Source organism: Acanthochromis polyacanthus, chromosome 1 (assembly GCF_021347895.1).
Source record: "Acanthochromis polyacanthus isolate Apoly-LR-REF ecotype Palm Island chromosome 1, KAUST_Apoly_ChrSc, whole genome shotgun sequence".
In the NCBI taxonomy this organism is placed as follows: Eukaryota; Metazoa; Chordata; class Actinopteri; family Pomacentridae; genus Acanthochromis; species Acanthochromis polyacanthus.
Window position 1 is genome coordinate 8954657 of NC_067113.1, and position 12167 is coordinate 8966823.

Here is a 12167-nt window from a genome sequence, read left to right on the forward strand (position 1 = left end):
GAACAAAAAGGAGCTAAACGAACCTAAGAAAGAGTGTTCCATAGACTTCTGTTCACCAGGTGGCCTAAATGGGACTCTAACAGTCATCAAAATGCCATGAAATATGAATCTGTCTGCTGGATGTTTAGACAGTCCCTCCAGGATTTCGCGGGCGTTTTTCGTGATTGTTGCGGCTGAAAATGCCTGAATTCGCGGCAGCTTTTCTAAAAAATTGCAATAAAAGTTGCAATGCTTTAAGCTTATTTGTTGTGATAAAATTGCGGGAGACAAGTGACAATTGCTAAAAAGCTGCGTTTTTTTCCAGCTTGTAGAACATGTTTCAACACTGTAATTGACAATATTTATTCCAAAATTAATTATTTAACGTTCCATCCCATTTCCAACAAAGCTGGCACACCATGGTGGGACATTAGCAGCAGCCAGATACTGGTTTAACATGACGTGACCTAACTATGCAGGGGGCAACGGCAATTGATGGGGCTCAGAAACACCCCCACAATATAATCAGTTGTTCCTTGTATCATTTCCGATACGTCCACAGTGGTAGATTTGTTGTAGGATCACAATCATGTGATCGTCAGCAGGCCGCTGAGGTAGCGTTCACTTGTTGCCATGGTTACCGTGCCGCTATCAGACGCCATGCCACTATGAATCCTTAACAAATCCGCTGATCCAAACTTTAAGCCGTATCACTGCCGAAGTCTAATCACTTGGTCCTTGTGTCATTTCTGACCGACCCTGAAAACTTCATTCAGATCCCTGAGTCTGGTTTTGAGTGATGTTGGTAACAGAGGAAGGATTCACACACGCTGATCGTCACATAACTCCGCCGTGTTCTTTGGTGGAATAATTAATCTAATTTACCTCAGTCTTTCAGTGCTCTAACGGATCTAGATGCAACAGTTTCCATCATGGTGATTTGTCTGGTCTGTTCTCCGCTCATTTCAGCCGTTCTAATATGTTTCATGTTTTTTTTAAAAAGTGTGTATCGATCGATGATTTTTTCTTCTTTTTTTGTATTCCACCACAATATTGCACGGTTGTAAAACAGTTTTGCTTCGCTTTGGTGACGAACATCAGTGAATTAATTGTTTATAATGGTCTTCAGCAGTAATTTTTGTTGGTAAATGACAGACATTAGTATCGCACATGTCTGCATCTTCAAACCATAAACAAGGAAGCGAATTCAGTGACGTACGCGCATTACATTTGCGCTGGGAGCTGCTATGATTGGTGGAACTCATGGGAGGCGGGCCAAAATTGCGGGAAAGTTGCGGTGATTGGACAAAATGGCAAGGCTGCGCAAAATTTGCGGAGATTGGTTGATTTCGCATGAATTCGTGCGATCACAACATCGCGAATTCCTGGAGGTACTGTTTAGATAACCAACTAACATGTCAGCTTGTGTTGCTCCTCAAATGGCCAAGTCAGTTCATGCAACTTACAAAGTGTTTTGTCTTATATTTTCTACTAATCACCAGGGACGGCTGGTATAAATGGGCTAACAGGGCTAAGCCCTCCCAGGCCAACACAAAAAAGATGAGAAAATTATTTTTCAAATAACTTACAACAGATTGTTTTAAGTTTAGGTGAAAACAAAGTTAGCAACAGCACCAATCAGTCAAAAGAAAAACAGAATATCTCTAAATGGGCTTATTTTTTACAGCCCCAGCAGATACAGTCCGCTTTCATTCATTTCATTCTTGTAAGTGATTGACAGGCGCCATGTCCCGCCCCCGTGATTTACTGATTATTTGGGCTAACTTCAGGCAGCCCACAGGCCACTGACTTTTGACCAATAGCAGCGAGTTAACACAGCGGTGGCTTTCATTCATTTCGTTCTTGTAAGTGATTGACAAGTGTCATGTCCCGCCCCCGTGATTTACTGATCATTTGGGCGAACTTTAGTCAGCCCACAGGCCTTTGACGCAGCGAGAAAAGGTTAAGCTATGGCAGCTGTTAGCATGAACGAGGTGGATTATTTGCTTTCATGTCCATTTTCCTCAATGTCTTTGGAGGAAAAGCTGGAAGTTAAGAGACTGGGATCATATTGGCCGTCGATGTGAGCTTCTTTTCAAATAAGGTAGGCCCATGTTGACCTGTTAAAGGACTGTGACACCTTGTTTTTGCTGAGGTCATCTGTTGTACTGAAGGCGTGTTTTGCACTACATGTCGCCAAACAGTTGTAATAAGACAGTTGCAGCAGGCTATCTGTGGGCAGTCGTTGCAGTTGGAACACGTTTTGTAGTGGTGTGTGTGTGAGTGAGAGAGAGTGTTGCTGTAGAGCACTAAAAAAGTATAGTGTACCTGTAATTGATGTAACTGTGTGTATCATAGGTGATGTTGCTTTTGCAGCTGTGTTAACCATTTAATCGGTATTATGCATTTGTTAGCCCATCCAACAAATTTCACCACCAGCCGCCACTCCTAATCGCTCATTTGCGTACTACATATTGAACAATATTGTAGTCAAATAAGGGATTAGAAGCCTCTAAGGTTTTGCTTTGCAAAGATTGTAAAGAAAGAAACAGTCTTTACTTCGGTCGCAATACTTTAATCACGCTAATAATGCATTCAGCCTGTTTTCAAGCCTTTGCTGGTTGGTAAACGTCGCTCATTAAAACAGAGGGATGCCTGGCAGTGGGAGCAGGTCTGACTGGACTCTCAGCGACAAAAGGCAGCAGAGTGTTCTGTTCAGACCTGCTGGTTGGCTGGAACCTTTTTCAGTAGAGTGTCCATATTCTCCTCATGCCTGTGTGGGTTTTCTCTGGGTGCTCTGGCTTCCTCCCACAGCTTAAAGACATGCATGGTAGGTTAATGAGTTGGTGATTCCAAATTGCCCGTAGGTGTGAATGTGAGTGTGAATGGTTGCCTCGCTGTGTTGCCCCACCAGTCCAGGGTGTCCCCCGCCTCTCGCTCAGCCCACTGTTGGTAATGAGCAGTGGTGTAGTCTAGTTTTTTCTAGTGGGTATACTCCAGCCTCATAAACCAAAGCCAGGTCAGGTTCTCATATATGTGCGCGCACACACACACACACACACACACACACACACACACACACACACACACACACACACACACACACACACACACACACACACACACACACACACACACAGCAACAGCAGCTCCTTTATTTCAAACTACAAATCAGATACTTATAGACGTTATAGCATCAGCAGCTCCTCCTCCTGCCATCAGGTAGAGCTGATGTTTCCTCTTCATCAGGCTCCCTTTCCTAAATGTTAACCTTATCTCCAGCTGTAGTGTTCCCTAAAGCGGCAGTATTCACAGGACAAGCAACAGGCTTATTAAAACACTGAAATAGTTTCATTTAGCTTTGCTTTCTTTTTCTTATTTTTTCTCCACTGACTGATGTTGGGTCATTAGAAGTTCTAGACTCATGTCCCTCTTCTTCTAAGCCAGGGGTATTCAGCTAAAATTCAGAGAGGTCCAGTCAGCAAAGGTCCAGAACATCATAATGTCTAACTTGAGTTACTGTGATATATGCTGATGTAACCTGGTAGTTTTATTAGACTCTGCCTGTAATCAAAAACTGACCGTCAAATAAATTCAGTACGGTTCAAAAACATTTTGACATTTATTAATAAATAACTTTTTATATAACTGTGTATCTTAAAATAAAGTGCAGAACTTAAAAATAAAACGTGGCTGAACAACCTGAACCAACTTCTATACGTCTTTAACAATACCTAAATCTCATAAATGTAAACATTTGAACACTTTTACATTTTTGTCTGTCTCATATCACTCCCCTAATATCTCTGCAGCTTAATGGGAGAGCTGAGCTGCTGATTGTTTGAGCCGTTCTCAAAACATATTTTGATTATGTTCATACTTGAGAAATCTACCTTACAGCTGTTTGCTGAGCCAAACGTGGTCAGCATGTGACCACAGTCTGTCCTCTAGAGATGTATAAGGCACAAAAGATACGACTCTCAGAGCCAATGCTTTGTAGTGAATCTGAAGAGCCGACTCCTAACTTATTTAATTGAGTATGGAGTTTAACACTGTCCTCGCAGAAAACATGTTACTGGATCCTAGATTAAAGAAGCTTGCCTTCAGTGACAACAGAGCTGTTGATGAGACACTTCAGAGAATAAGAGCAGCAGTCTGACACCTCCACCATTAGAGGACCAAGTGGAGGAGGAACCTCAAACTTCTGCTGTGTGGAGCCTCTTTGATGGAAGAGCTACAGGAGATGATTCAGGAGAAATCCTACAGCTGATGTGGGAATGGAGGATCATATCTAGAGGAACCCCTCATCCAACTAGCAGATGACCCACTGAGCTGGAGCAGGACAAGGCCTCAGTCTGCCCCACCTGGTGAAGGTGATGGAGGAGAGACAACTTCTTCCATCTGAGAGAATCTTCTCAAAAACACGGCAGATATTCACTGAAAGAAGAAATGGTATCAGCCCATTCAAGCTCAGGCTTCTGATTTGTCTGAATCTCACCCTGCTCTGAGGACATTTATACTGTTTGAATACTGAGTCTGGTTCTGGTTCTGGTTCTGGTTCTGGTTCTGTTTCTGTTCCGGTTCTGTGGGTTCATTTCAGTTTTGGTCATTTGTTTTTTGTGCAAAAAAGTTTGATTGAAATAATAAACAAAAGTAAGAATACCTGTTTTTGTAACAGAACAAATGCACAAAATTAGTCAATTATAAGGCTTCTCATAAAAACACTGAATGAAAAAGAGTTTGTCAAAATACAAATGATTCATATTTGCCTGGTTAGGCTAAATATGAGGCTACAAAGAATAATAAATTAGGAGCCATTTGGGAGCCGAAAGAACCGGCTTTTCTTTGGAAGCCGTGCCAAAAGCTCTCTGAAAAGAGCTGAACTTCCATCACTACTGTCCTCCTCTCTGTCCCTCATCTCTCAACTGGTTTTGGAAGGCAGAGCTGCGATGCGATTCAGCGACGTCATTGGCTGAGTAGCGTCACGTGGGATGCCTGAACTTGTACATAATTGGTCTGTGCGTTTCTGAGCTGATAGACCAATGATAAACACTGGAAAGCTGCACTGGTAAAATAGAAGCGGCCTGTCAAATTTACACCCGTATAGACGGCGTCTGGGTCAGGATCCGGACCGCGGTCCGCCTTTTAGTGAGCCCTCTTCTCAGCCAGACACCTTCCCCCGTCCCATACAGCTTCACCGCTTCCTAACACAGAGAAGACAAATTTATGAACGGGAAAGTGAATGTTATGTCAAAAAACATACTAATAAATGTGTTTGCGTATTTTTAAGTGGTTATATGGAAATTCGGGACCTTTTCTAGTGGGTATAAGGCGTATACCTGCGTGTTTACACCCCTGGGTATACGTATCTTTGCGCATTTTTAAGTGGGTATACGGAAATTTGGAAAATTTTCTAGTGGGTATACGGCGTATACCTGCGTATCACGTAGACTACACCACTGGTAATGAGACTAACTTAATGCTTACTTTGTCAGTCTGGCATGTTTGCTTTTATTGCCAAGGACTGTAATAAAAGATGTTCTACATGTGCCGTTATGAATAATAAGCATTCAGACAGATAAGATGGAATGTTTAATAGTAATTTGATGCACTGATGGTGTCTTTTTGCAGGGGGTTTGTCTATGACAGCAAAAACAACCTTCAGATGAGGGGATTGGTCGTCCTTCTCCTGTCTAAAGCTGCAGGACCGAACCAGGCAGCCTCTGATCTCCTCGCTCAGGACATGGTCAGCGGCATCTACCCCAGGTAAATAACCTGAAGGCATGCCACCGTGTTGTTGGTTGAAGCAAACAGAATACGGGTCATTCCGTATGAAATCAACCAATTTTAAGAAAACTTCCCACCTGACCCTATCAGATTTTGCTATGTTTTTACATACATTTAGTACATTATATATGATGGGAAAATCCAAAATTTGAATGCTTTATTGTCATTAGTTTCAAAGTTATGGCCATTTGAAGTAGGTAGGGGGTACCCTAAAATTGCGGCCAAAATTAAGACTTGAAATTTTCGACCGTTTTCAGACTTCTATAACTTCTGAACAACAAAAGATAGAGATCTGAAATTTTCAGAATCATTTCACAGTGACCTATAGTCCTCAGAAATGTGAAAATATTTACTTTATATTTATAATTGCATGTTACAGAGAATGATAAATTTGCGATTTTATTTTAGCAAAATCTGAGAGGGTCAGGTGGGGACCACTGGTTGAAATGATATGGAATGACCCATACATGATTCTAATATATCTTTACTTCTTACAGCCAAGATTTATCAGCAAATGTCCCTTCAGTGTTCATCCGTCTTTGTTTTTCGTCTGTTTACACTTCCTAACATCTGCTGTACTTTCTGCATACTTCTACTTGTTTGACTTTGCAGCTCAGTAATCAACATCGGCAGGATGCACTGATGAATCTTCCTCCTTTGCAGGAAATTCCCTAAAGCATGACTAACTGAAAATTCTACTGAGCTGCTATTGCCCTTGAGGGTTTTCTTAAACGGTAAATGGTGTCTTCCCACTTTAATCACAGTTGCAGTCTTAGAAATGATGCCCATTTCGCAGCAGAGCTGGTGTACACCAAGCAGCTTGTTGGGTTAAATGCAATAAAACCAAGCTGCATTAAATCCACAGTTCCTAGTTCATGTCCGTAGCCGCACACAAGCTTCCCTCTCATGTGTGTGCTGCTTGGGAGGAAACAGTGGGCAGTGAACATCTGTAGCAGTACATTGTCGAGCCATAAATGTGCGTGGCAAGCAGACCGAGAAAGGCGATGCCACTTTTGTCCCTGTTACATGGCTGCTGAAGGATAAATAGTGAAATAAAATCCCCATGTCAGGTAATTCTATCTTGTCCTCTGTGGTTATCATCCGTATCAATTCCTGTAAATGAAGCGCTACATCATCCTGCAAATATGATGGAATATGGCGGCAATGCAGCCACAGTTACAAGATGGGAGTATTTTTATTTCATTCACTTATGCATAGATTTTTGCTAATTGGAATTTTTTTTTGAAAAGTCCATTTTTTTATTAGTATGTATATTGGGAAGTTTGGCATAAAAACTGCAGGACAGTTACATTGGCCTTGTATATGCATGCACGTTTGAAGGGGAAAGAAAATATATGAACTTATACAAGTCATGTAACATAATGTAGCCGCAAGGGGACACAAGCCAGTGTCTTATTGTGCCAGCCCCAAGCCCGGATAAATACAGAGGGTTGTGTCAGGAAGGGCATCTGACGTAAAACTTTGGCCAAATCAAACATGCGAATCAAATGTATGACTTCCATACCGGATTGGTCGAGGCCTGGGTTAACAACGACCGCCATCGGTGCTGTCGACCTACAGGGTGCCGGTGGAAAATGGACGACTGTTGGTCGAAGAAGGAGGGGAGGAAGGTGTGTTCGTAGGAAGAGAGAGAAGAGGAACACCAAGAGTCTAGGACTGAGAGTAGGGACTTTGAATGTTGGAACTATGACAGGAAAAGGTAGAGAGCTGGTTGACATGATGCAGAGGAGGAAGGTGGACATACTGTGTGTCCAGGAGACCAGGTGGAAAGGTAGTAAAGCTACAAGTTTAGGAGCAGGGTTCAAGTTGTTCTATCATGGTGTAGATAGGAAGAGAAATGGAGTAGGAGTTATCTTGAAGGAGGAGTTTGTTAGGAATGTCCTGGAGGTAAAAAGAGTGTCAGATTGAGTGATGAGCCTGAAGCTAGAAATCGAAGGTGTGATGTTCAATGTTGTTAGTGGGTATGCTCCACAGGTAGGATGTGAGCTGGAGGAGAAGGACAAATTCTGGTTGGACCTTGATGAAGTGATGCAGAGCATCCCTAGAAGTGAGAGAGTTGTCATTGGTGCAGACTTCAATGGACATGTTGGTGCAGGAAACGGAGATGATGAGGAGGTCATGGGCAGGTTTGGTATCCAGGAGAGGAACGCAGAAGGACAGATGGTGGTTGACTTTGCAAAAAGGATGGAAATGGCTGTAGTGAATACTTTCTTCCAGAAGAGGCAGGAACATAGGGTGACCTATGAGAGTGGAGGTAGGAGCACACAGGTAGATTACATCTTGTGTAGACGGTGTAATCTGAAGGAGATCAGTGACTGCAAAGTAGTGGTAGGTGCAGTGTTGTTTTCGTTAATGATGACGATGACGAAATTATTTCGTTGACGCCCCTTTTTTTCATGACGAAAACGAAACGATGACGAAATAAGCGCGGCTCTCTGATGACCAAAACATGACGAGACGTGTGCTAGTTTTCGTTCAAGAGACGAGACTGGACGAAAACGTTAATGGATGGTTTCGATCAACTGGTGATATTCAGTGAGCGAGGCTGTTACAACAGCCATGCATAGCATAGGTGACTGTACCGATGCCTGTTCAAAACACACAGACGTCAATAAACTGTTCCGAAATGATGTTCTTGTCAGCTTTAACGTTGTCGTTATTGCTCTGTTGGGACTCACGGCTGTTCCGTCTACCAGTAAAATTCTCAGTTTAATGAGGACTTCCACCTAACGAAGTGGAAATATCGCTTCACTGCGGCAGAGTGTGACGATCAGATTAACTGGTGACAGTCTGTGGCCTCAGTCAGACGGTCAGACAGAAACAGCAAGAGAAGTTCTAATACCATTTTCAAAGCTTACTGCGATAAACCAGTTGGACCTGAGTTGTTCTACTTTTAAACAGATTTTAAGTAAAACAATAACATCATATAAACCATCTGACCACATTCTAACCAGAGATTTCACATTCCAGCCTTCAGAACATCGATATGCTTCATCTAATTGTTCCCCCGTTATTCAGGATTTATTTATTTTACTGGGGCATTGCAAGTTAATCAACATTGTATTCTATGGAATCAATGCATTGTAAATTAAATGCACTGACTTTACAGAACACAGAATTAAAGGTATTTTTTTATTTCTAATGACGTAGAACAATAATAGAGACGAGGATATTTATTCTACTAAACCTTAACCTTAACATACTACTCTAAACTGACAAAAAATAAACCCGCAAGTCCTGAAGAAGGAATATCTTTGTTGGCATTTTTGTAGTAATGAACATTGAATCCACTGTCATTTTGTCAGTGAGGTTAATAATACGTAATTTGTTAAAAGGCTAATACGTCTAGACTAAAACTGGACTAAAACCTTTTGAGTTTTCGTCGACTAAAACTGGACTAAAACTATCACCTATAGAAATGACTAAATTGTGACTAAATAGAATAAGGATTTCGTCCAAAAGACTAAAACTAAGACTAAATCTAAATTGGCTGCCAAAAACAACACTGGGTAGGTGAGAGTGTAGCCAGACAGCATAGGATGGTGGTGTGTAGGATGACCCTGGTGGTGAAGAAGATGAAGAGGGCAAAGGCAGAGCAGAGGACCAAATGGTGGAAGCTGATAAAGGAAGAGTGTTGTATGACTTTCAGGAAAGAGTTGAGGCAGGCTGTGGATGGTCAGGAGGTGCTTCCAGATGACTGGACAACTACAGCAAATGTGATCAGGGATACAGGTCGGAGAGTACTTGGTGTGTCACCTGGAAGGAAAGGAGATGAAGAGACTTGGTGGTGGAATGAGGAGGTGCAGGAGTGGATCCAGAGAAAGAGGTTAGCTAAGAAGAAGTGGGACACTGAGAGGACTGAAGAGACTAGACAGGAGTACAGGGAGATGCGGCGTAAGGTGAAAGTAGAGGTGGCAAAGGCCAAACAAGGGGCTTACGATTACTTGTATGCTAAGTTGGACAGTAAGGAGGGAGAGACTGATCTGTACAGGTTGGCAAGGCAGAGAGACAGAGATGGGAAGGACGTGCAGCAGGTTAGGGTGATAAAGGATAAGGACGGAAGTGTGTTGACAGGTGCCAATAGTGTGATGGGAAGATGGAAAAACTGTGCATGCGCTAGCCATTCGCCACTTCGCCATAAGCGAAGCCTTCCTCAGGATGGCCAAGCCATTTTTAGCATGTTTAGCCACGGTGGCGAAGCTAATTTTGCCTAATAAATGTGAAAAAATGGTTAGCTTACAACTTTTTCGTAATTTGCCGCGCGATAATCAAAGAAAATACCAAACCACGTCTCCTTTACTGAAGAGCGCTACCGAGTATAACCAGTGAAATGATTGATATTGTTGCCGTGTTCTGCCTGGAGGTGTCTGTGTGCGCTGCACCCGACAGCAGCCGACGGCAGAGCAGACGTGCCGGCGGGTGCGCGCTGTGCGTGCCGCTGCACCACTGCGTGTCACTCCTCAACAGGTGGGCTCAATTTGAGGAAATCAGTTGCACACGCCAAAACCAAGCAATATAAACGCCAGACCAGTCGTTCTGATTGGCGAACGGAGCAACAACGACAGCACGGCGGCAAAGAAAGAAGCATTAACTAAGAAACGCATGGGAAAAAGGGACTGAGGCCAAAAGAGGCCACCAGTAAGCATGTGTCTCTCACATGGAAGTTTCATTCAGGAGCATAGGCGTCAGTTTAGGGGGGGACGGTGGGGACGTGTCCCCCCCCACTTTTTGTCAGGGGTAATTTTGTCTCCAACACATTCAAATTCTTCACATATAAGCCGTTGTAAACCCGGTTATTTTCAGCAGTATAGAAAATTCCGACGCTCCTGAACGCACCATCCGCACTCGGCTGAGAGTTGCACAGACATGCAGCACACCTTTGTGAGGTTAAAAAAAACCATGCAGATGCTAAATTTGCGCCCGTACCAAGTGGAAGGTCCGACCAGAGGCGTGAAGGGGCAAAATTTCGGCCAGGGAGAATTAGTATTATAGCGGCCCACAGACCTCTCTACTTGTATTTACCGATAGCTCAACAGGTTGAGCCTTCACTTTTGGTGCGGTGGTTGTGAGTTCGAGCCCAGCTTGTAGCATTTTGCCGCCGTTCTTCGACATTTTCTCAAAGTGCTGTGGTCTCCATCCCCCCCACTTTTAAAAACAAACTGACGCCCTTGTTCAGGAGGGTTGTTTTGAATGCCTGTTGTTTATTTGGTAAATGCTGGTGAAGTGCTAAATCCCTGTGTAAATTCTGTTAGAAAATGCCAGTGTAAATTATGTTAAGTGCATGTAAAAATTAATTCAGGTGAAATTGGTTGATTTAAATGTTCTAAAATGTAGGACAATATGTTTACTTAAAACCTGATGATGTATTTACTTTAGGTGAAAGCATATGTGTTTATTTGCTCATTTTTGTGTTTAAGGTTTTTCACCTACTGTATCACTCTGCATCACTACTGCCATCACTACTACTGCTTCATTGCATGGAATTAAATAAAAAGTGAAAAGAGTGGAATCCTGTTGCACGACCAGTCCTTCCTCTTCAAGTGTGGGAAGCCATTGCGTTAAAGACACTTCACAGTGAAAAAAACGTGACAGTGAAAGACACTTAACAGATATATTGATTTTTTTTTTTTTTTTTTTTTTTTTTTTTTTTTTTTTTTTTTTTACAGGAGTTGTTGTGCATATTTCTTATTACTTAGAAATAAAAATAGTCCAGATGCAAATTGTGTGTGAGTAACTTTTTTTAATTAAAATGTTGAAATAAACTGAAGCAATATTGAACATAATTTTTGGCCTCAAAATGCACCAGAATGCAGGAAAATGACTCCATTTTTTTTTTCAAACTTCGCGCGCCGCAGTACAGATACTGAAAAAGTGTGGCTAAACAAAATTCTAGCACTTTAGTCACAGTGGCTAGAGAAAAATTTTCCCTAGTGCAAGCACAGAGAGTACTTTGAAGAGTTGATGAATGAGGAAAATGAGAGAGAACACAGAATAGAAGAGGTGACTGTTGTGGACCAGGAAGTAGCAAAGATTAGTAAGGATGAAGTGAGGAGGACATTGAAGAGGATGAAGAGTGGAAAGGCACTTGGTCCTGATGATATACCTGTGGAGGTATGGAAGTGTCTCGGAGAGGTAGCAGTAGAGTTTCTGACTGGGTTGTTCAACATGATCTTAGATAGTGAGAAGATGCCCGAGGAATGGAGGAGAAGTGTGCTGGTGTCCATCTTTAAGAACAAAGGAGATGTGCAGAGTTGTGGCAACTACAGAGGAATAAAGCTGATGAGCCACACGATGAAGTTATGGGAAAGAGTAGTTGAAACTAGGCTAAGGGCAGAGGTGAACATCTGTGAGCAGCAGTATGATTTCATGCCAAGAAAGAG

General features: G+C 42.4%; 2 protein-coding genes across 2 annotated transcripts in view; both read left to right on the forward strand.

Moving 5' to 3' along the window:
• The window catches only part of pdss2 (prenyl (decaprenyl) diphosphate synthase, subunit 2), a 66657-nt gene that overhangs the window by 12792 nt on the left and 41698 nt on the right, over positions 1 to 12167 (forward strand). The window contains exon 2 of the mRNA XM_022192970.2: positions 5611 to 5745. Within this exon, the coding sequence (XP_022048662.2) occupies positions 5611 to 5745 (135 nt within the window). The remainder of the gene's footprint in view (positions 1 to 5610; positions 5746 to 12167) is intronic.
• On the forward strand, positions 7150 to 11329 carry LOC127534724 (uncharacterized). The gene is made up of 2 exons (XM_051950703.1): positions 7150 to 8119; positions 9301 to 11329. Exons 1-2 carry the CDS (start codon positions 7699 to 7701, stop codon positions 9999 to 10001), a joined length of 1122 nt encoding a protein of 373 aa, XP_051806663.1. The 5' UTR covers positions 7150 to 7698; the 3' UTR covers positions 10002 to 11329.

Excerpts from the sequence above, each read along its gene's own strand:
- LOC127534724 (XM_051950703.1), top strand. The coding sequence starts at position 7,699 with ATGAGCCTGAAGCTAGAAATCGAAGGTGTGATGTTCAATGTTGTTAGT. Across the intron at positions 8,120-9,300 it reads TGACTGCAAAGTAGTGGTAG|GTGAGAGTGTAGCCAGACAG; the intron begins GTGCAGTGTTGT and ends AACACTGGGTAG.